General features: G+C 39.2%; 2 protein-coding genes across 4 annotated transcripts in view; one reads left to right on the top strand and one right to left on the bottom strand.

Moving 5' to 3' along the window:
• Nucleotides 1-13,717, bottom strand: part of ano10a (anoctamin 10a) — a 34,805-nt gene extending 21,088 nt beyond the window's left edge. Inside the window, exons 1-12 of one of the 2 annotated variants that reach the window (XM_072679668.1) lie at nt 13,350-13,717; nt 10,308-10,458; nt 9,133-9,333; nt 8,777-8,911; nt 8,465-8,584; nt 7,729-8,062; nt 7,376-7,611; nt 6,509-6,564; nt 6,221-6,295; nt 5,588-5,770; nt 5,098-5,289; nt 3,517-3,645 (exon numbers count right to left, since the gene is read on the bottom strand). In XM_072679668.1, the coding sequence (XP_072535769.1) occupies nt 3,517-3,645; nt 5,098-5,289; nt 5,588-5,770; nt 6,221-6,295; nt 6,509-6,564; nt 7,376-7,611; nt 7,729-8,062; nt 8,465-8,584; nt 8,777-8,911; nt 9,133-9,333; nt 10,308-10,446 (1,800 nt within the window). In that variant the 5' untranslated portion in view covers nt 10,447-10,458; nt 13,350-13,717. The other variant, XM_072679667.1, reaches the window with a different exon arrangement.
• A 1,667-nt stretch (nt 13,718-15,384) lies between these two features.
• Nucleotides 15,385-23,598, top strand: abhd5a (abhydrolase domain containing 5, lysophosphatidic acid acyltransferase a). Of its 2 annotated transcripts, XM_072679626.1 has the most exons (8): nt 15,385-15,460; nt 16,008-16,088; nt 17,041-17,126; nt 17,845-18,217; nt 19,761-19,915; nt 20,380-20,491; nt 20,732-20,918; nt 21,560-23,598. In XM_072679626.1, exons 1-8 carry the CDS (start codon nt 15,429-15,431, stop codon nt 21,647-21,649), a joined length of 1,116 nt encoding a protein of 371 aa, XP_072535727.1. In that variant the 5' UTR covers nt 15,385-15,428; the 3' UTR covers nt 21,650-23,598. The 2 variants fall into 2 exon arrangements, with proteins under 2 accessions (XP_072535727.1, XP_072535728.1); XM_072679627.1 differs by lacking the exon at nt 16,008-16,088 and having other exon boundaries at nt 15,394-15,460.
• The last annotated feature ends 288 nt before the right edge of the window (nt 23,599-23,886 follow it).

The raw sequence follows: 23,886 nt of genomic DNA, 5'->3' as shown, positions 1-23,886 counted from the left end.
TAGCACAACTCGACAGAACAATGTCACTACTGACAAACACGACTGGCCTTCATCCTTTGCAATGACATTTTGCTTAATGGCCTCAAATAGGTACAGATGAATTACTACATATAACAGAACACTGTTACAGTCATATTGCAGAGATTATACTCATACCCAGTAGTATGTGTCTCCAGGTTCTGTATAGAATATCAATTAAAATATTTTTTTTTCTTGTTGTTAGACATTTGATATCTGGCTCTAATTACCTAATTATATAGTATCTATACCTATAATGTGTTAAACAGGAAGTGACAACACCATAAAGTAAAAAAAATAATCCATGTTTTAAAAATCCAGGTTTAAAAAGAGTAAAGTTCAATGTAAATTAACTACCTTACAAGAATAATGCATCCAAAAAACAGCAGTGTGTCAGCCTGGTTGTATTGCTCTCAACATTAAATCCCATTGTAATCCAGTGGCTACTCTCCAGTTAGTTCATTACATAGTAAACGCTATGTATTGAACAGTGAATAAGTTAATGAGTGAACCATTCTGAACACACGCTTAGTTTGGTTTAATCAATAGGATTTTAAATCAACCATCTCAGACAGACTGCAGTCCTATACTGGGACTCAGCACTCATGTATGCATCAGCTGGAGGTGAACAGGTTGCCCTTTATGGGTTAAATGTCCACCTGTTTGAGCAGCCTAATATACCAAACCAGTTGCCTTGGATGAGAACACACTAACACTCTCTCTATCTTTCGCTCTCTTTGAGTCAGAGTCCAGAGTGCACCAGCATGGCAGAATGGGGGCAGAGTAAGACACTGAGTGTTTTAAAGGTTAAGGCAGAGACCTAGAGGCATTACACATATATACTCAGTTCACAGCAGGTCATCTCAGCAGTGTTTATCTGCGTGCAGATCACACAGACTCGATGACCTGCTGTGAACTTACTGTGGACCATCAGAGCACATGAACTCTTAACCCTTACCCTGAATTAAACTAATGGAAAATGAAACTAGCTGTCTGTTCTAGACTGGCTGCCATTGTGTATTGACGTTCTGAGCTCATATGAATTAAACTGATGTAGTCTAAAGTTCTTCGTCAACTTAATGTATGGTACTGTATTGTGTTGTACTGTTTAATACAACTGGGGGTTTCATTAAACAACCAGCAATGTTTGAATGGAGAAAAAATGTAGAACGGTCAAAATTAAAAATACTGCTTAAAAACAATGACTGGGGTGGAGCAGCTGTCTAAACGTTGGCCCAATCATCTGGACATTGCTGGTTCGATCTGCAGTTGATGCCACAGCTATCTGTAGCCAGGAGCCCCAGAGAGCCCATTTCTGGGTGTTGTAGGATGACCCTGCCTTTTCCCCAATGGATGGGACAATGGTAGTTTGTTGGTTGATTATGTTGCATTAGTGCTAGTTTGAAAAAACGTGGTTGGTTAGCTATATCTGATTCTGGAAGGACTGTGGGAGCGGAGTTAAAACACTGTAAAATCTGCATTTCCTGCAGCTTCATATGATGCAGGTTCTGTTGTAAAACACCCCACAATGTCAGTTCCCTAAAAATACTGCTCAGCTTTTATGTTTTTGCTTTTGGCAGTTATGCATTTCACGACTGAGTGTGCATCCAGGTACATAGATGGAATGCTGGTATGGTCAGTTGGACAACTAATAGACAGGTAGACAGCAGACAGAGAGACAAAGACATTAGCCATGCAGCTAGTTCATGTTTATGCTGATTAGCTTTAGCTTACTAGTTACATTGGTCTGTGAACCAATGAGGAACCAATAGTTTTGCTAAAGCTGTTTGAGCAGAACAAACCACATCAGCCTGGGGGGTTGAACATAGTGAAGGTACTGCTTAAGTAAGCGTTACACAAGATTAAGAAATCCTAGTTCCCACTGAAAAGAGAGAAAATGGCAAAATATATTTATTTAGTCATTTATCGGTTACTGGAACTGTATTCACAGGGAATACGTATACTGCGTATACTGCATACTGTATGCACATATGAGCCCATATGAGCTAGATTCACTTAATTTGAAGCAAAACAAAGATTGGGTTTTGGGTTGTTGGTAGAGATGAATTGACCGGCTATTTATCGGTACCTGCCAATTTTCAACCTAAATATGCTGTAATTTAGCAGGTCCTGAGAGCTGCTCAGATCATTTGCGGCTTGAGGCAGTTTCTTATTCAACCCCTAGATATAATAAAACATATTTGTAGAATGTGTAAAACTAATGGGCCTTATGGGGGAAACAGAGTAACAGAGGTTAAGTAGAGGACTTAACACAACTAACCAGATATCCTTCTAAAAAGTACAACACTCAGCCCAGTACAGTGAGTGTTAGAACACAGCAGAGCGAGCAAACAGTGCTAACGACACTTTTGAGTTTCACAGTGTATTTCTGTATGAGAACTTGAGTTTAATGATGCTTTAAATGTGGGTGCTTACAAAAAGCAAAGTGCATTTCATCTTGACAGACATTACAGAAGTGATACACACTTGATACACACAATGATACACAATGTCCTGGAAAGGTTAATGTGGCATTCAGCCTTGCCCTTGATCGGTGATCGAGCTAAAAGATGATCAGTGATTGATATCAGCCTCAAAAACACTTATCAGTCTATGTTTACCTACTGTGTGCTTTAATGCAAAGCAATTGTACTTTTATTAGCTGTTCAAGCAATTGGCCGTTATTAGCTGGAATTCACAAAAGCTGCAATATACAAGCATTAAATATCATCAAAACATTAGCCTCAAAGTGTTGTGTCTTTAATTGTTAGCCCAAGATGTGGGGAGAGTCAAACACCTAATGGTGCTAAACAAGGACTTAAATACCTCATAAATAGACATTCAAGGTCTAGAGGAAAACACACACACACAAATACTCCACACACAAAATGTCTCAGAGCATTACTCACATTAATTTTGTTTGTCATGCTACACTGCTGCTCCGCACCAATCAGCATGACCTAATTGCAACTCCAGTTATTGCTGCAAAGTTTAATTAGTGGAAAACAGGGAACAGCACAATGCTTTCCTCTCTACATTTCTACAAAAATATGACTGATAGTTCCGCAGCTTCACTTCTCTTCTTGAAAACTGTGTGTGCATCTCTCTGTTTGCCTGGGGTCAGATATTTTGAGTGGGTCTCATGGGGCCCCGAGGCAAAGCTGGGTTAGCTGTGCAGTATCTTTAATTCTGATGCTAACACATGTGGACTCGGGTTGTTTGGTGGTGGGGTCTGGATTTCCGACGCTTGTGCACACAATACAGACACTGTCTAAAACGGTTTTCACAATGCTACCACACAGAAACGAGCACTGCATACTGCCTGCATTATATCAATTCAATAAGATAACTGGAGAGAAGTCACGGCCTAGAGCCAGTTCTACAAACCGAAACAGCTCACTGGCACCCCCCGATGGTATGATGGGTTGACTGAGTGCAATGCAGAGGCTATGAGAATTTCATAAGGTGAACAAAAGAGTGATGTGGAGAAAAGATTACCTCTACAGCCACCACAGTAAGAATAAGCTGTGTCTCCATCTCAGGGAAGTAGGCCTTCACTTGCGGAGACAGAGCGATCAAGGCACAGTTGGTCACCACGGCAATAGCACTCATCGTCTCAAATGCCAGCTGGAGGAGTGAGTGAGAAGAAGGAAAAAAAAATTAACAGCTCAAAATTCTAACGCTGAATATAAATTTCTCATCACCCTCTTCAGAATTAGACACTTCAGTCTGTGTTGTCTTGACACATTCCAGTTACCAGGATTGAGTGTTTCTAAACTGCTTCCTGCTACACAAGCATGAAATAAAATACAGGTTTTAATTCACTTTTCAATATGTTCAGTTCTCTCTATCCCGTTTTCTGACGGAGTTACAGATCCCTACATGAAGGCTGTAGTTCGTCAAACAGTGCCAAATAGACCACAGGCTATAATAGCCTTTAGACAGTTAATGAATACACACTCTTTGTTCAAAAAAAGGAAGACGTATCTTTTAGAGCTTTTCTCTGTACACAATTATATAAAGAAGCATCACAAGGAGTGGATCTACTGAGAACTAAAGTCTTTTATTCCCCAAATCAAAAATGGGAATGCTTATAAGACACTGGGCCAGATTCATAAGGCTCAGCGGTAACTACTACGCAAGACTAAATGTGGAGCACAGGACTGAAGTCCTAATCATAAAGTTATGTTGGCAGTTCTCAGCATGCTGCTCCCTACTTACCACTACTGTAATTTTGCATGCAATCTCAGTAATCGCCAGTCAAAACTGACATGTTAATGAGCGTATGTATATTAATAATCAATGCTCAACACCAGTTTAGATAACAAAATGGAACAAAGGTCATAAGAGCTTCAGAATCTAGCACTGTCAAAAATAATAAAGTGAAAGAAAAGGCATCCAGACAAGCAGGTAATCCCGGTGCTCTTAGCATAATCAGACAAACATTTCATTATTTTAAATAATGCCAAATCATAAAGAATTTCAGGCATAACAGTTTCAAAGTGCACCGAAGACGTGACTGTATAAAGACTTATTATTAAAAACATATTCTAGAAAAGAAAACTGAATCTATTTCAGCTCATTTTCCAAAAAACATTTGCGTGACTGAGTGGTTTATGAATCACTAACAGCAGGGAAATAAGAAGTAGTGTTAAATTTCACGCAGTGGTAAAACCTGCCAATAATCCTCATTTCTGAATGAGCAAATGTGTTTCCATGGCACTATTTGCTCTCAAAATGACTAAATCTGTTATTGTGCTTTATGAATCTGTCCCATTGTGTCTGATAATACAGAAGAAATATAACAATCACACTTATAGTCAAATGTCACTTTCAATATTTTACAATATTATGATCATTGCTTCGCAGGTTTTATATACTGTCACGGTCATAAAAAACATCAACTCCTGGAATAACTGTTATAAAAAGTTCACACAATTTAAAGGGCATTTAAATGATATACTATTATATACTTTGCATAGTTATACACATACACTGGACCTCTCTATGGAGTATGGAGTCTCAGGTAAAACGGATAAAGACTGTGTCAGAATACATCGCCGTCCTTCCTTCTCTTACCTGCCACACTCCTATGTCAGACGCAGGCTCAGAGAAAGGGCGCTTGAACACGTGGCACATCTTAAAGGCGTCGGAGTAGACCTCTGTGATATTGTTGAGTACCACCAGCAGAGCCGCCAGCGGATACACACAGGAGAACAGACTAACGTAGCCAAACAGCAAGAACTGCTCCAGGTAGTCATCAAACGTGCCCTGATGAAGAAACATTAAGTAAAGTATTACATTCCCATCCTCCAGACAAACAGAAACTTCATGCACAGACTGAAAGTCCTGACTGTCAGTTCATATGGCAGAACGTACAACCTCAAAACCAAACATATAAACAAAGACAAACTTAAATTTCATTTATTTAATTTCATATGATTACATATCATTTAATTTCTGTGTTAGGACATGTCATATCTAGAGTGTTAAACATTTGCTTAGCAGTGCTTTTGTTAGAGCGCCTCCAACAGGTGAGACAGTGTGTAAACAGAGTTCTACAGCTCACCAAGTAGGTATTCATGTCACTCTCCAACTGAACCTGCTCCACCAGGGGGAGCTCTTTATCTCCCATCATCCTCCTAACTCTCTTATGGACCTTCTTATTACGTCTCCTCTGCAGCCAGTAAGGCAGGAAGGCCTCCATTATTTGGTTCAGGATTTGAGAGGTGATAAGCAGAGTGGCAAGGCTCTGTGATAGAACAGAAACAAAATTCATTTCAAGGACAGATGACTATCAGACATTACTCGGCGTGCAATGTAAGCAGGCAAATCACTTCACATATAAAGGTCCGTTTGCTATTTTGACACCTACCACACATGTAACTGGTATGAAAGCAAACTCCAAGCAAATCCCCTTTATGAATCTGTCCCATTGTATCTTCATAGAACAATCACACATATGGTCTAATGTCCCTTTTAATATTTTAATATTATGATCATTGCTTGACTGGTTTTATATATTTATATACGCCTTCTGATGTATTTATCTAATAGAAGACACTATAAAAGTGAATGGTAATCGAATCTGCATGCATTACAACATGCTAAAGAAGATCAATTTCATTATCATAGTTATTACCTTTAAATTTCTAAAATATTTTAGTGCAGAGCAGTGATCTGAGGTCTAGGTTTTACTCACCTGTCTTAGTAGCAACATGTCTTGCATCACAAAGGCGATATAGAACAAAGATGCAAAGCAGTTGACAAAGTTGAACTGAAAAAAGAAAAAATATAAAAAAATGTATCTTCAACATTTATTAAAGCTGGTAAAACAATTTCAGAAATGATTAATATGTACAACTCTGCAGGTAATTTTAAAAGCAAAAACTGAAATGAACTAAAAGGCATGTAGTGCCATTATAAAGATCCTGAGCTGCAAAACAGACCACAGCAAGAGTTTTAAATACAAGAAGCACTGAAAACTTACCACCAACACTTTAAGCACCAGATGATTCTGGAAAGATGATTCTAGTCTGTGGTTTTCTAAACAAAGTCATGCAAAGATGAGAGTAAATTTCTCACACAAAAAATTCACGTTTCACATTCATAATCAGTGGAATATATCAGAATTAGAGAATCTGGAACTAATTAATGATCATTAAATCATCAGATCACATAGTTTGCAGACCACACAGTAAATATACAGTGCTGTGCAAAAGCTGTAGTCATCTGTGAAAACTAGAGCAGAATGCTTTTTATTTGGTCACTAAGTAAAACACTTATCTTTGCATAAATCTTTGCATTCAGAAATCTCCAAGACTTTCCTCATTAGAAGTCTGGTATTATATATAGTCATTTTTCAACACCTGGTTTGATAAGTCTGAGCTTAATGATGTTTAGTTGCATCCAGTAGATATCAGGAATCAAGCTTTGTTCCTTAAACTAGCTCAACAGATCCACATACTTGCCTGAAAATAAGAATTTCTTGTTGCTTTATTCTGTATTTATTTCTAATACTGTGTTTTTACAAGTAAAAAATCATATTGCCGACATAAACGGTCTTGAATAATGTGCTTAGGGGCCTAAAACCTCAGCACAGTACTGTACAATTTGGGTGTTTAAGGGCTTGTGCTTTTGTGGCACTATTAATTTGAGAGGGGTGACATTCCTGCAACTACCATAATAACCCACCTAAAGTCTGAATATTTAATCAGATTCCACAGCCGCAGTTTTAGATAACAGAAACTCTAGAAAGTGCTGAATACTGTTATGAGTACCTATTAACATTCTCCTTTTGTTCTAAAGTGCTTAGTATTGTAGCCCTACATACTTGCACCATTTGTTTTACACCCACCCCAGCCTGTGAGGAACTCAGCTGCGTGACGGTACAGCAAATTCATTATCTCAATCACCACGGCATAGATGATACTTGGGATGAAGAGCAGCACACTCGTCCAGAGGTTTGGGTCTTCGTCATAAATGCTCAGTGCCCAGTTCTCCATGTCAAAGTAGATCATCATCACATAGAGAGACAGGTGCAGGCACAGTAACACAAAAGGGACAGACACCAGATATATCCTCAACTGCCGTCTGTAGAGGGAGATAACCAGAAACATTTGTCACACATACATCAGTATCTCTGCAGAACACTTTATCTCAACTCAACTCCAGTAACAAAAGCCAAGAACAAGCCTGCTGGTTACATACTTTGTGTTAGAATAGACTGGTTCCTCGCGACCGGTTACCAGATTGGTGCCTAAAGCTCCATGGAATCCAGGCCGTGGCTCTTCAAAAGCTTTCTTACGACTCAGTGTCCCCCATCCATAGGCCAGCTGTGCACTACATCGCTTCCACACCTCCAGGAAGACAGTGGACCACACCAGGTTGAAGACAGCAAACAGAACATACTTATCGTAGTCCTCCCAAGCAAAGAGGTAGTATGGGATGCCAATGAGGGCCATTGGCACCAAGGCAAACGTAAAGTACTCCAGAAAACCAAAGTAGAGAGCCAGGCCCTCACCAAAGTAATGTCTGATATCATCTGTATTAGGAACACAATAAAAACAGCTTAAATTAACAAGTGTAGCAGAGTTATATTGAACAGGGGGTAGCTTTAGGATCAGGTGATGGGAAATGTATTAGGCTACCACTAGGCCAATACGTATCCCTTTACAGATACAGTTGTTAAAAAGCAAAGGCCAAGAAAAACTTAATATATATAAAAAAAAAAAGGAAAAAAGAAAAAAAAGAAAAATAGAACAATGCCAAGCACAAAAGATGAGCATTTATTAAGTATAGCATAACCAGTTTATGAACTATTATGCAACACTGAAATTCTTGTAAAATCCATTTTTAACAGCAATCTATTAGAGAAATGCTGATATAAGGGGTGAGCTGTCAGGTTTAAAGTTAATTTCACTCATGCACCAAATAACTGACTCACCCAGTGGTTGAAAGGACAGGTTGATCTTTCGGTACCAAGAGAAAGAGAGTCTCTTCAACTCCTCTTTGTCATGGAGAGGGTAATACTGGACAAGAATCCCCTTGGACTGTAACCTACGGACTGGATGAGGTCAAAATAACTATTAAAACACTTTTATTATGTTTTATTTTTATTATTTTTTAATCACTTTTCCAATTAATATATTCTAAACACAAGAAATACAACTACAAATACACACATTACAAGTCTAAACAAATAATGTTCTATAATAAACCTTTAACTAACTAATAACTAATTTCAGTGTACACTTACTGACTGACTTTCCAGGATACAGTTTTACTTTGGGGTATCCAGGAACATGCACCTCTGCCTTTGCCCTTAATGTCTCCAACTCATGTTTGATAATATACTGACATTCTGCAATGCTAAGGAAGTCATCTCCATCCCCTGGAACAACACAGGAAATAACATCACAAAGGAAATGGTTTCACTGCTGTTATGCCCTGAAGGCCCTGAAACTTGGCACATAAGCAATGATTTGAGCAGTACAACAGAAGGAAATTTCTTTCTCTTTTATGAGAACTTATTTACAATTCTATTTAAAGCATATACATTCATCTGACTCTCTCTGAAGCTGAGCTTTAGTTGACTTTAACAGATCTCTTTACCTTGGAAGTCTTTGAAACTTTCTCGGTTGGCATAAGTGAATCCTCGCATGGTGCCATCATGGAACTCTTTAAAGAGTCCCACATCTTCTGCTCCATTCAGAAGTCTTTGCCAAGTAGAGCCCACAAAAAAGGAAACTTTAGGACTTCTCTTCAGCTCATTCTGCCCACTGACCTGCAGCTGCTCTACCAGCAACTCAGCTCCTATGCAGGGACAAAGAGAGTGGAAAAACAAACAAACAAACACAACACAATAAGACACAACAACAGCACTTAAGGTAAATGTACCTAAAATAAACAGTATAACACTGTATTAAACCAGCATTATGTTTTACACATGCATTTCTGGACAAGAGGAGAGATGAAATGGATTTGACACAAACATGACTTGGGTTATGCAGCATTACACAGATCTCGAAAGAATTGTTCTTTACCAAACTTATATAGTGCAGTTAGCAGCATATCAAGCCTTGTTTGGGAATTATATAAACACTACTCTCTCTATTACAGGTCAGTGGAGCATCAACATGATTTACAAGCTGTTACTTTAAGGTACAAAACGCTACATAATATTGCTTTAACTGTATTATGCATAATCCAGGTAGGCAGATTTTGTAAATGCTACCTGTCCATCAGGTAAAAGATTTGCTTTGACTCGATCAAAATAACAAGAACAAATAAGTGTGTTTGTGATACAATTAAACAAGTGTCTCTAAGTATAAATTGTGAGCACTCTGATCCCTCATCACATCAACTTACTGAAAAGTGGCTGTTGTGACTAGTCCTGTCTAGGATATTTACCTGTTTAGATATCAGATTTCTGATGCGTCTAATATCTGTCAGTCTTCCTGCCTTCCTCTAAGGGCAGTCACCTAATATGTGGACAACTACCCCTACATGTGCCATCATATGCTAGAAAGATCTGCCTGAGGCAACAGTTTGTGTAGTCTACTAACATTGTGCTGACTGTAAGTGACCTGGAGATATTCTGTTTGAAATTATGTAGTAACATGAATGGTAATATAAGCCTAGATGCTCTTCTTATTGACCAATATGCCTTATAAAAAAAAACACTGTGACAGCATCTCACAGTTCTAAAATACAGAGAAACTTGAAATACAAAAAAGTTTGGTCTCTGTCAACCTCTAAGCCCCATCATACCATAGCAGGGGTATTACCTCCATTTTGCTGCTTGTCTTTTATTCTGTTTAGTAACCAAGCGATGGTCTCTGCTTCAGTGTCCTCGGCCAACTCCAGCACCACCAGGGGGGCAAACGAAGAACCATCACTGTCAGAGACTGACAAGTTGCTTTGCATTTTCCCTGATCCCTGTGCACGATACAGACGAGAGGGACAAACGGTGAAAAGCTCATAAATAAAACAGGCACAAACAGAAAGCAGTGAGTGAATATTCCTTTCAGATGTAAGTGCATAGCTGACGTCTGCATCATTAGAAAGATATTCAAATAAATGTAGCTTGTTGAACCAATGAACCTCTACATATGAAAAAAAAAAAAACTTTGGACTCATGCAAATTTCCTGCAATGCCCCAAAGCACAGGTGTAATCCACAGTGCACATTGCAGTACAATGTTTTTTATACATGCCCACAGTTTCTTAATGTTTGTGAAATCAGATCTAGAGTAATATGGTATGTGTCTGGTAGTTAGAATGGACGGAAATGCAGTCTGACATTGACATTTCTATAATATCCAGGGCCTAATATTAACCAATGTGTGCATTACTAGGTACTGGGGATGTAGGGCCTATCGACTGTAGCATATTGTAATGTACTGAACTGTACTGTGGCTAGTATGTTAGCTTGTGGCTACTTTGGCAGTGTTGAACTTTCCAATAAACTGAAAACAGAAACAGTTACATATTATCATGAGGCAAATTTCTGCCACTACTTCTTTTTGCTGTGAAGCGTATCGAACCAAGATGTATCACATCAAATGACTTGTTACACCCAAACCAGCTATATTTATACCACTGTATTTATGAAGTACTTTCAACTGATACTATACTCAAACATAATTACATCCACAGCCATACACACGTTACAATTTAGCCATCCACACAGCGTTACTAATCATCTTTATTATTTTATGTTAAGGGCAGCATCTGTACTGTTAAATAGTACAATATGGCCTCTAGACTATTTAGAGATGTTTGATTTTTAAATGAGTAATTCCATTACTGACTGTTTATTTGTACGTCTGCAAAGTTCAACCAATGAGATGTAAACAAAGTCATTTAGCGAAGTTTGAAAGGGGGCACTGTAAAGAAACCAATTAGACTTCAGTCACATTTCTGTATAGATGGTGACAGCAACCAAAGGTAGCAATGTCTACAGTTATATAACTATAGTCATTTATATAATGCAGTTATATAACCTAGTCATGGCTCTTCTATGCAAACCTGATTATAATAAAAGATGGCATGAGCTTGGTAAATAAAAAGAAAAATTCTCATTAAGGACCATTTTATTGTCCAACGTACAGCTATAAGTCCTGTATGGTTTTCAAAACAAATTAATTCCGAAGCTTCTCTCAGACCTATCATAAAACAATGTCTCAGGCAGTGTATTCATAATTGTCTGTGAGGGAACATTTTAAGGCAATAAGCTCTTAAGATGTCTAGCTGTGAACAATTCAGACTCGCTCTGTTTACACCTGGTCAGTTCATGTGTCTCGAGTATCAAAATGATATCTAAATATGGCCAAGCCACATAAAAATACAAGTGTAAATGCACCCTTACCCTCCGTAGTCAAATGCATCTCCAGTTAGTTAGACTGAAATCCGATTACTGTGTGGGACGGAATATGCAAATTCACTTGTTGTGCATGAATTATTACTGGTGTTTCAGTTGTACTGAAAGGGGTTTTGGCTGTCGAATGCATCTTGGAGAGACGGATACGTTTATACACTGCTATAACGTGGCTCAAATGCGTCTCAGACCATCTCCTGAGGTGTTTGAGTGATCGGATCTGTATTTGGATTAAATGCATCTGGGGTTCGTTTACACCTGCGTTTTTATGAGGTTTGCCCTTATCCAGATATAATCCTGATACTTAAGAGCCAGGTGTAAACTGGGACTAAATGCATGTGGGTAAAATCTCATCAGGATATAATCGAGATACTAGGTCACATGAAGTGACCAGGTGTAAACAGGGTCTCAGACTCAGACTGTGTGAAAAGTTTCTCCAGAACAGAGCATTTCAAATCAGATCACCTGGGACCATCTAAAGCAGGGGAGGGTAGTCCCAGTCCTGGAGGGCAGGGAACTCAGAAAATCATGCTGGACTCCAGACACGGATATCCACTGCTGATCTAAAGTATCTTACGAAATGAAGCATGCAAATAAAGAAATGGCCTTTAGCTACTGCTCGCTCTTATCACATTGAAGCTTTCACATTTTATTTTATTTAAGTTTATAACACAGTTCCTGTGGCAAGTCTATAGGGTATTCGATTACTTCTGCCTTTTTTAGATTAAGATATTTTTTTGGTTTGTTTTTTTTCTTCAACTTGACTAAGTGAGCAAGACTAAGATCTTACTCATGTATGATTTTAAATTATGCTTTTTATGCTTATGCTACTTTATATAATAAACAGGGGAAGTAATTGTGTATAAAAGCAATACATAAATGATAGTAAATAACGGAGGCTGGTCGATTTAGAGGTGTTTTCACAGTCTCAGCTGAACCTGCTAAGTAGCATTGTGTGTAAAGGTGTGGTCTGCTGTAGAGCAGCCTCACCAACCCACTGTCAACACTGGTCTACATTAACGCCAGCCATACAGTTGGGAGTAGCTTTCGTTAAGCTAAACTAGTAGCGTTAGCACCAGGTGGAACGATAGACATAATGTCTACGATGTCTAATACACACAGGCCTGAGGCCCAGTTATTAGCTACTTTCCTGATATTCTGCCATTCGGTCTGAACTGTGCAGCGCAATGTGTGAGCTGTAGATAGATGCAGGTATGACAGGGCGGGGCGTAGCTCCAGTATTTGACAAGCAAGCAGTCTCACACACACACACACACACACACACACACAGAGAAGCCCCAGATTTGTTAACATTAACGCTCCTAAGACTTACCTCTGCCCTATACAGACACTATATACATTCAGAATCGTGTTTTAGAGAGAAAAACGAGCTGTATCAGACCCGAAAGCCTGTCCAACATGCTAGCTAGCCTAGCTTGCTAGCTACTTACAGTGTTATCCAGTTGCACCGCAGCACTTCGGGGCAAATACTGTCTCCACCCCTCCTCCTTATAGTGTCATTTATTATAACAGTAGTAAAACTGCGATACAGACCGACTCCTCACTGTTTACTTCTCTCTGGGTCCACAGGGGAGAGGATGCAGCTTCGGCGAGACTTTAGCTCTTCCACGTCATCGAGGCGACAAGCAATACAGAAGTTGAGGGCTTGTTCAGCAACTTCACTCACACACACACACTTACACACACTCACACACTCACACACACACACACTCACACACACCCTCCGTGTGCTCTCTGCCGTACCCTCTAATGAGTCTGATGAGGGACGGAATTATCCTCACAGCAGCACAACGACGCCTTTGGAGTTTTTTTCCTGAAAGTAAAATGGACCATTTAAAGGGCCCATCATCCTAGTTTTACATAATGATGACTTATCTTATCTTAATATATATATATATATATATATATATATATATGTTTATATATAATGCATATAATGCATTGCACTCACAGCTGTACCATGTTTGTCTGTATATGCAATTAATAAGATTTGATTAGATGTAAATGACCCCTGACCCCCTACTGATTTGCTGCCCTGTAGTGTGTCTCATTCTAAAGATCAACTTCACAAACCAGGATTTCTTATTTACCCAGATAACATAAGCCCAAGATCAAGGCTGTCCTATAACAGGGGAGCTGGTAAACAATATTGGACAGTCATAATCAGTTATGTCAGAATGATAATGTGTGTGTAAAAAATCACTGTCCCCTTTTATCTTTATTTATGTTATCAAGTAGTTATGATACAGATCTAGGAATTTAAGTGGAATTATTATTATTATTATTATTATTATTATTATTATTATTATTATTATCACTAATCTCCCACAGAAGCCTGTTTTCCTCCATCATTTGGTCTCAAAAATGTCTGAATGTTGTATTTGCAGGTGTTCAGGTTATTCAGCTGGTAAGAGCTCACAGTATTTAAGTCCACAGTATTTTACATTTACAGTTCGAGTGACATCCTATAAACTTTGGATCTTTTTGGAACTTTTTACTCAAATTGCTCTGCACCACTGCTTACAAAACATTTGACATTGTTAGCGTCACTGTATGCTATTTAAATGAGTTTTGTACATTAAACGTTACTGGTTCTCTGGTATCTGGTTCTCAGCCTTGCTTAATAAAACAGTATGGACCATATAAGTCACCAGCAAAAACCTTTAAAAATAAAAAAAATCTCATAAACAGTAGCTTTCAATAAAAAACAGTGTAAAACATTGTATTGTTTTTGATTTACATTGATTGTATTTCTTTTAATCATTTTTGAGAATACCTATTGGTCCATTCATCTTCAGGTGTTAACAGAGTTTACATACAATATTAAATTCCAAAATATAAAAAGAAGAAGAAAAGAAAAAACATTGATATGGACCCTTTAAGCCCAAAATACGTGCACCTTTATCCTTTATCCTTTACCTTTAAAATGAGGGCTGCCCAATGGGAATGTCCTTTACCACAGTGTCCACCTATATTGAACATTTGGCTTATCTAACCAGCTGAGAAATGTTGCTTATTAAAAGGAGACTAAATCTGATGAGTCAAATCATGTCAAAGATTCAAAAGAGTCAAAAGATTCAAAAGATTCAAAAGTGGAAAGCATGGACAGCACACCATCAGCACCACCAGCATAAACCAGCTTACATGAATAAAGTGGAAAATGGAGTGCAGGGGTAATGGTATTTCGAGCTTTCCTGGTAGATTAATAGCACAGGGTAACTAGTCTAATGACTTATCAGTCTGTATTATAGGATTTTAATATTAAGATTCATATGGAAACCGGTAAGCTATTGAAGGCACACCGCAAGTGCCCTTTTTATATAGCTAATATAAAAACACTGTAACATGCACCAGCATCATTATTTTTAAAACTTGTATAACTTTAAAAGTGCTTTAATTAAAAACCTGACTTGTTTGCAGGTGGTGTTGTTATGGGCTTATTTTTGGTCTCCTGCTCGCTTATGGACCAAAGTTCGCGGTGACGTCAGGTATGACGCGCGGTCCATAACATGGCGGAACGAGCGGTGTCTGCGGATCCGGGGTAAGACGAAAGAGAGCCGTAAACAAACTCAGCGTGAAAACTCATTTTCAGTGTGTCCGCTTCAGGCGACCTAAACTGATTAACGCGGCTGACCGCCGTCCGGAGTGTCTGTGTGTGTGTCTGTTATTATAGCTTCAGTGCTCACAGTCGTTTCTGTAAGTTGGCTCCCCAGACTGACAGTTCTGGGAACAGTTCTGGGGCAGCAGCGACACAAGCAACAGTGTTTGGGCTGTTAGCTATTCAGTCACACAGCAAACAGGGGGCAGGTTCATTTACCACCAGACCTGCTGTGTTCAGGAGCTAGCTATAGTGCACCTGTTTCAGTTTGCTTTAATAAGCCCAGTATCACTAGCTAGCTAACTGTGTGTCTCTGTGTGCTTACTGTGAAATATGTGTGATTAATTATGATTTTAATTATAATAATAATTCTAATGAATGGTGCTGCTGAGGTTACTTGTGTTACTTGTTATCTTTTGAAGTGATAATAATGCACACTAATTTCTATTAAATCATTAACAGCACAAAACTCACATTCTTTTGGCTTCAGACTGGCACACCGTGTTCTGGTGTTTCTCCGTATTCGTAGCCTCTTCTACAGTTTTTTCAAATTCCTGGACTCAGCCTTGAGGTAAATTGTGTGTGTTCCTCTGGTGAAATGCTAACATCCCTCACCTTTGTATCCCAGCTTGCTGCTTGGTGGACTTGGAGCACGCTGCCTATGTTCAGCCGTGTCTCTGCTTGTCAGTGTGGGACAGGCCTTTAGCACTAACACCTCTCCAGGCTGCCTGATGTCTCACATGCCTACCGTGCTAGTAAAGGTCATCATTTCCTTCACAGTTTAGAATGGGACCCATGAGCTTGACCTGACGTTCTAGGCCGAGACAGGGCCTCGTAGAGTCGATGTTTTCTCTGCTGTTTCCCTGCATGCATGGCTCTGAAATGTGATCTGGTCTTCAGCTATGTGATAATAGGTCAACAGACGAGACAAAAGTCTTTAGGCGATTACAGAAAGCACTGAGCTTATGCCCAACCTAGGGAGTTAAAGGTAAAGGTGCACGTATTTGTCACTGTACAGTGAACAGCAAAATGTGTCCTCCGCATTTAACCCATCTGTGATAGTGAACACACACACACATACACACTAGTGAACTAACAGTGGCTTGCCAAGCCCGGGAATCGAACCCACAACCCTGTTATCAATAGCCCGGCACTCTAACCGCTGAGCCACCACTGCCCCTAATAGCTACTAATAACTGAATATACACTTGGTCACTGAGGTGTACATACACTTGGTCAGCAGTGACTTTGATTGTTAGATATTGCATTGGCACTGTAGTGCAGTGTGTTAATGTGTGGTTATAACTTGATGAAGATTGTATCACCTTTAAGAGACATTCAGGCAGAAATCCATGTAAAGGCAGCTCTAGCATTATTCCTGCAATTGAATGTGTCCTGTGTTTAGTTACTTTAACGTTTGCTAAAGCTCAGTTCCTTAACATTTCCACATTGTTTCCAACAAACAAACAAAAAACTGTGAAGAAAAGTTCAAATGAAAAGTTCATAATGGAAAAATCTTGTAGGTCCTGGTGGATCACCAGCTGGTTGCCATCCTGGTGTCCCACATCTCAGTCCAAACTAAAGGAGGTAGAGGAGAGGATGCTTCAGCGTAAGTATTCGCCACACTAGTAGTAGTAGACCATAGTTCCATTAAAACCTAAAGTATACACTGATCAGCCATAACATTAGCACCACTGACAGGTCAAGTGGAAAAAAATGTTGTCTTCATTTACAGTGACCTCTGTCAAGTGGTGGGACACGGGACAGCAAGTGAACAGTCAGTTTTGAAGGTGAAGTGTTAAAAATCGGACAAATAGGCTAGCAAAAGAATCTGAGACACCTTGACAAGGGTCAAATTGTGATGACTTGACAATTGGTTCTCTAAAGTGGAAGGCAGGTCTTGTGGGGGTTTTCTAGTATGCAGTGGTCAGTACCTAGTACCTAAAAGTGCACCAAAAAAGGACCACCTTTGAACTGGCGACAGGGGCATGAGCACAGGTCTAAGTCTCACTGATGCGATCCATGGAGGCCCCACCTCAAAACTCACAGGACTCAAAGGAGCTAATGCTAATGTATTGGTGCCAGATACTACAGGACACCTTTAGAGGTCTTGTGGAGTCCATGCCTTGTGTGGTCAGATCTCTTGTGGAGGCACAATATTAGGCACTAATGGTGGTAATATTATGGCTGATTGGGTTATATTCCATTAACAGCGGTGCCCGAACCTGACAGTAGCACCCTGGCATTTGTCTTGGTAGTCATTGTATGAAAATTACAGATACAAATTACATATTCATTTGCCTTTCTCTCACTGTGACTCTATTTAGCCCTCAAAAGCAAGTTTTCCAAACAGTTTGTCCACATATCCAACGACAACAAGCTGTGGACACTGGCCTTTAGGAGTGGTGTGGACTCTAAGACTCCTCTGGTACTGCTGCATGGCTTTGGTGGCGGGGTGGGGCTCTGGACCATGAACCTGGACACTCTGTTCCAGCAGAGGCCTGTGTATGCCTTCGACCTGCTGGGCTTTGGCCAGAGCAGCAGGCCCCATTTCAGCACAGATGCTCAGGAGGCAGAGATGCAGTTTGTGGAATCCATAGAGGAGTGGAGGGAAAAACTCGGCCTGGACTCCATGATCATGCTGGGCCACAACTTGGGAGGATACCTGGCAGCAGCTTATTCACTTAAATATCCCTCCAGGTTAGTAAATATTCATGTCCAGATATATTGCTTTGTTGTGCCAGCCTCTTTGGCACAAAGTCCATGTCTTTTTTCCTTGTTTCTGTATATTACTATGTGCTACACTCTATGGACAAAAGTATTGGGACATCTTGTCATTCATAGATTTTTTTTTTCTTCTGTTGGAGTAACTGTCTTTACTGTCAAGGGATAGCTTTCCGCTAGATTTTGGAGCATTATGAAGATATGTTTGCATTAAGTGACGAGCTGTTGTGAGGTCAGGATGGTAGATGATCACAGTTCCACTGTTTCACATCTCAATGCTAAGGAAATGTATAGCCCATGCCTGGCATTAGGCATGGTGCCAATAGGTATCTGCTCCAGACAGTCCTACTCTGTTGGCAACAAGTCTTTACAGGAACTAGACTAGAAGTGGTGTGTGTGTGCATATATATACCTCTTTGTCAGCAGTGGCTGCAACTTAAAGTAGCTGAATGATACTTCATTAGAAGGAATGTCCACAAACATTTGGACATATAGTGTTCATCTATATGATACTGTTAACCACCCTGGATAGCACTTACCCTTATTTCTCTACATATAATTAGGGCTGTTTGAAATCCTGTACTATGATGTTGGTACTGACCAAACAACTTCAGTACCCTCAGTATAGTTGCTCAGTGTCAGATTTTGCTACCTGACTAGTTTTATCAGTGTCAGGGAGTCAATAAGCATGCTTTTCCTAAACTCAGCAGTCTGTTAGCCCAATACAATTAGCAGCAGGGTCTTTGACCACTTCCACTATACAGTGTTCATAATCCAGTTTCACTCAAATCCCTGACTTTGCTGCAGATGGAGATGAGGTTGAGTATTTCTTTAATATGGCCTTCTTTGTGTCATGTTTTTTAGAAAAGTAAAAAGCATGAAAATTCTGGCTGCATCAGGCTTCTTTTTTTAAATATGCCCTCAATGAACCCTTACATTTTTGCTGTGTTGTTTGTCTGCTGCAGCCCTAATTTCCTCATCATGTCCTTGCTGGGATACTTTACATATAATTTAGGTATTATTTGAACCGGATTGGTTGTTCTATCAAACTGTTTGTCCTTGTGCTGTGTTGATAAACATCTCATGGAGGATATTGCGCACACTCACATATCGGCAATCTCACCCCAGCGGCTGGTAGCGTACCTAAGCAGGGACCAGGCTTGGTGCTGGTCTACTCTTTCCTATGTTGTTGCGGTTTCCCTGTTTTCTTTTTATTACATGCTCTTTTTTTTGTTGTTCTTTGTCCTGATTGTATCAGTTTTTCATTAGGATTGTGCTCTGAGAGAAACTACTGGATCAGTGGAATTCAAGTAGCAGCCTTGAATATATTATGTGATATTTATACCACTGTTTTATAACGATAATGACTTTCAATTTTTGTTTGTGCTACTGTGTTTTCAGATGTTCAGTTTCAGATGATTTATTCTGTGAGTAAATTGAATTTATTGAAATTGTGTCTTTGATCTTTGTGAACCAAGTTTCTGTTCTGCCTTCTTTGTTGTTGTTGTACTTTATTCAGAGTGAAGCACTTGATCCTGGTGGAGCCGTGGGGTTTTCCAGAGCGGCCAGAGCCGGGGAACCAGGACCGGCCAATTCCTGTGTGGATCAAAGCCCTTGGGGACATGCTCAGTCCCTTTAACCCCCTGGCTGGCCTTCGACTGGCAGGACCACTCGGTAGGATGCCTTTAAGACTCTTATCTCTGACTTACTTGGGCCGAATGAAGATTCTCCATCAACAGCTACATTCTTATCTCTGGGGGAAAATTCTCCATCGACAGATACATCCTTATCTTGGGGTGAAAAACCAGCCCACTGAATTAAAGAATGTAAGACCACAGTGGTCTTACATTCTAAAAGCCCCAATTTCTCATGCTACAGTATGGCAGACTGGGTCGTGACATTTTGATTTCAAAAATTATAAAAACGACTTTAAAGGCCGTTGGTTCTTACATTATTGTTCAAGAAGCCACATCCGTGTCTGATTTTTATTCTGACTAGTGGTGGTTTATACTTTACATTTATTAACGATTGCAGCTAAGGAGGTTCTGTCTATCTCTCTTTTTTGACTGTAATTGCTGTGGTGGAATGTTTCTTTAAGGTTGTACTATTTCAGGATATGCAATTTTGTCACCATTTAGGCCCTTTTCTAGTGCAGACTCTGAGACCAGACTTCAGGAAGAAATTTGCCACCATTTTTAATGACGACACCGTCACAGAGTACATCTACCACCTTAATGTCCAAAGTCCAAGGTGCTTTTCTTTATTTATTTATTTATTTTTATCTTTAGTTTTCCCCCTTCTTCCATTTTTTTCTGTCTTATTGTCCTTTGTCTCTGTGAAATCTCTGTTTAGCCTCTGTCAGTGTCTGAATAAAACTACCCCTGTGTGTTGTTCTCTAGCATTGATCTAGGCCATAGAATCTCTCTTACTAGTACTGCACCTGACATGCTTGCACTCAAAAGCTCCTAATAACTGTGTTTTTATTTGTAGTGGTGAAACAGCCTTCAAAAACATGACCATTCCATATGGTTGGGCCAAACGGCCCATGTTGCAGCGCATTGGCCTGATTCACAGTGACATCCCCATTACCGTGATCTATGGGTCGCGCTCCAGCATAGACGGCCACTCTGGCAATTCAATCAAAGAAATGAGGCCAAACTCCCATGTGGAGATCATAGTGAGTTCTTCGTTCTGCTCTCCTTATCCACCGCTTGCTCTACAGTTTATTCAGACACGGGCTTGTTTGGAGCTGTATATTATAATCTTTAGACATACAGTATAAATACCTTTTTAACAGAAGCTGCAATACAGCAAAGTACATGGGTGATGAGGTTGGTAGGAAAACAATTAGAAAGTATTTGGGAAGGGCAGGATGTAGACGTGAGGTAAATCGAACTAACATGTTTAGTGTAAAGTCTGTTTAGTGTGATGACCGTAGTCCTTCAACAGTGTGTCCTAATCAAAATGGAAACGGAAAATAAAATAATAATTGTAAAAAAGTTTCCTCTCACAGTCTGGGTTTTTTATAGATAATCATTACACATATGAAATCTAACCCTCAAGACTTTCATACAGAAATATTAATAGATTTCGGCTAGCTTTAGAAACCAAAAGCGAGCAGTCAATGGACCACTTCCTCTGTTTCCGAATTTCTAAAATAGGATTCTAAAGCACATATCTTGTAAAACACAGACAGAACAAGCTAAGAGCCATGTAGAGAATCACTTAGGGAAACAAGACACTTAAAATGTATCTATAGCCTGAGTTTCATTTACCCCTGGCCTATTCTCACACTCTGTATATTTGTCTGGTCTCTAGGCCATAAGAGGAGCAGGACACTATGTATACGCTGACCAGCCAGATGACTTCAACCACAGAGTGCTGCATGTCTGTGAAACAGTGAGTTGAAACATGGAGATGAAGACTGGCAGTGCCTGTTCATCCCACCTTCCCCATTCTCAATATAGCTTTGTGTAGAGATTTAATCTTCAGACTAGCTCAAGTGAAAAGAGCTGGCCAAAGTGCCTTCATACACCTTTTTTATATACCTGCATGCCACAGTGCAGGAGTCTTGATATTGCGTTCCTTTACCTCTTAATTCATACAGAATCCTCTATGTACAGCAGGTGTTCTGATGACTGGTTGAGACTGTTTGGAATGTAAGCGTTAGAGATGGTCCTGGTCTAGTCTAATTTGATTCCTTTATTGAGGTCATATCCAAAATCTACTGAGATAATACAGATGCACAGTGCACACCTTATGTTCACTGAAGTTAGTAAAACCACGATAGTGTAGGTATGGTATGCTAGGTCATTTACTTTTTTTGGAATTTCAGGCTTGTCTCAAATGTGATAGGTGGTACTCACAGCTTTGATTGCTTTGGACCTTATTTATCAGCTGTTCTTAAGAAGACCCACTTGCACTGTTTTCTGACAAGATTCTGACATTGACCAGTGTTATTTGTTTGGGATTTGTTTAGTTTATGAGGATAGTGGGATCCATCATCCTAAGAGCATAGCTGTGAACAGTTCTCTGGACTTTTTGTTTGTTTTCTTGAGAACAAATATAAGAAAATTCTTGAAGTCAATGAATAAGGCCCATTGTTACCGCAGTGTACAACATTTCATATGAAAAAAAATGAACTGCTGTCAAACCACAGACATTACAGACATGGTTTTAAAATTTGTTATACCCCGTAAGAATTTTTAAACTGGTGGGTAACGTGCCTCTCTTGAAAATAGGCCTCCCTGATGTGTGATAATGTAGGATAATGGCCATTTATGTAATGTTCACAACAACAGTGACAAAGTGCAAAAGGGGGAAAACAGCCTTAACAAAGAATCAGATTTAGATATTTTCAAAGCAAATCCATTGAACTCTACCTGGATCATCTCTAATGTTGATCAGTCAGATTAGATCAGGACTTCTCTAACAGTATTGGTATAACTGTGCTCATACAAAGAGATTAATGCATCAGTTTATCTTTTATCTGTTATCTATTATTTTCACCTGATCATGACGGTACACCACTTTCTTTCCAGTGATTTTGATGGTCACTGGACAGCAGCTTTAATGTTGAATGTTTAGCTTATTTATCTGTTGCTCAGTAATCTTTCTCTGGGACATGTACTGTACAATGCTATCTGCTGCCGAAAATGAGCACCTTCATGTATTTTAAATGATACAAAAATTAAATAATGTCAGTGGGAGCATTGGAGTACAGCTGCTAAAATTAAATATTTAGTTTATTTTTGTAACTCTCTACATTTTTAAAAATCTATAATGAATGGCCTTCTTTAATCTTCATTTACATAATCACTTATTGTCAAAGCAGAAGGTTTAATTGATTTCAAGAGTGCTTGAACTGAATAAAAAACAAAGGTTTCCCGATGATTATCAATAACCTAGCAACCCTGTCCACTTTCACAAGTGTGAATATTTAAGACACTTTGCTCATTTCTACCTCATTAATGATGTAACTGGTGCCACTGTGAACCATTTTTTTTCTTCAAAGCAGGCAGGGTGAAGCTACAGTAAACATGCATGTTCTGTGCTTGTGCAATATAGATGTACTGTTTTATTTTTTGTATGCACAAGTCAGGTTGGGCATTTTTGCTGTGCTGTATTAGGAAGGGATGGATTCCAGAGAATGGATTTGTATTCTAGATTTCCTAAACAGTATTTGTCTTCTGTGAATCTGTACAATGAAAGATATATTGTCATGTACGGAATGAACTACATGAGTAGCTGTTATTAGGGGGTTTGGATTAAATAACCTGTGTCCATTTGGAGTGTCAATGAGCATGCAATCTCTAATTACTGTGACAAGTTTCCAATAAATGTAAAATAGACAATGATGATGAGTGTCATTATTATTTCAGTAATGATTAGTGTCATCATTTCTTTTTTTTTTTTTTTTTTGTTATTATACGGCTGATTTCCATCTTTTAAAACCCCTTAAAACTCCTATACATCTACATCTTTCTTTCTGAAGGCCTCGAATAGCTCTGATGATCTTACAAACAATCCTGAGCAAACCAACAAAATCTCTAAAGATCAGCACTCCTTTTGGAGACAGATGAGCTTAACTCATAATTTGGGAAGAAATGGTCTGCTTTCCTTCATAGCCACAAGAGGGCACAATT

The sequence above is a fragment of the Salminus brasiliensis genome, chromosome 5, assembly GCF_030463535.1.
Source record: "Salminus brasiliensis chromosome 5, fSalBra1.hap2, whole genome shotgun sequence".
Taxonomy (NCBI): domain Eukaryota; kingdom Metazoa; phylum Chordata; class Actinopteri; order Characiformes; family Bryconidae; genus Salminus; species Salminus brasiliensis.
Note: the sequence above shows the minus strand (reverse complement) of the source record. Positions and strands in the feature narration are given on the sequence as shown.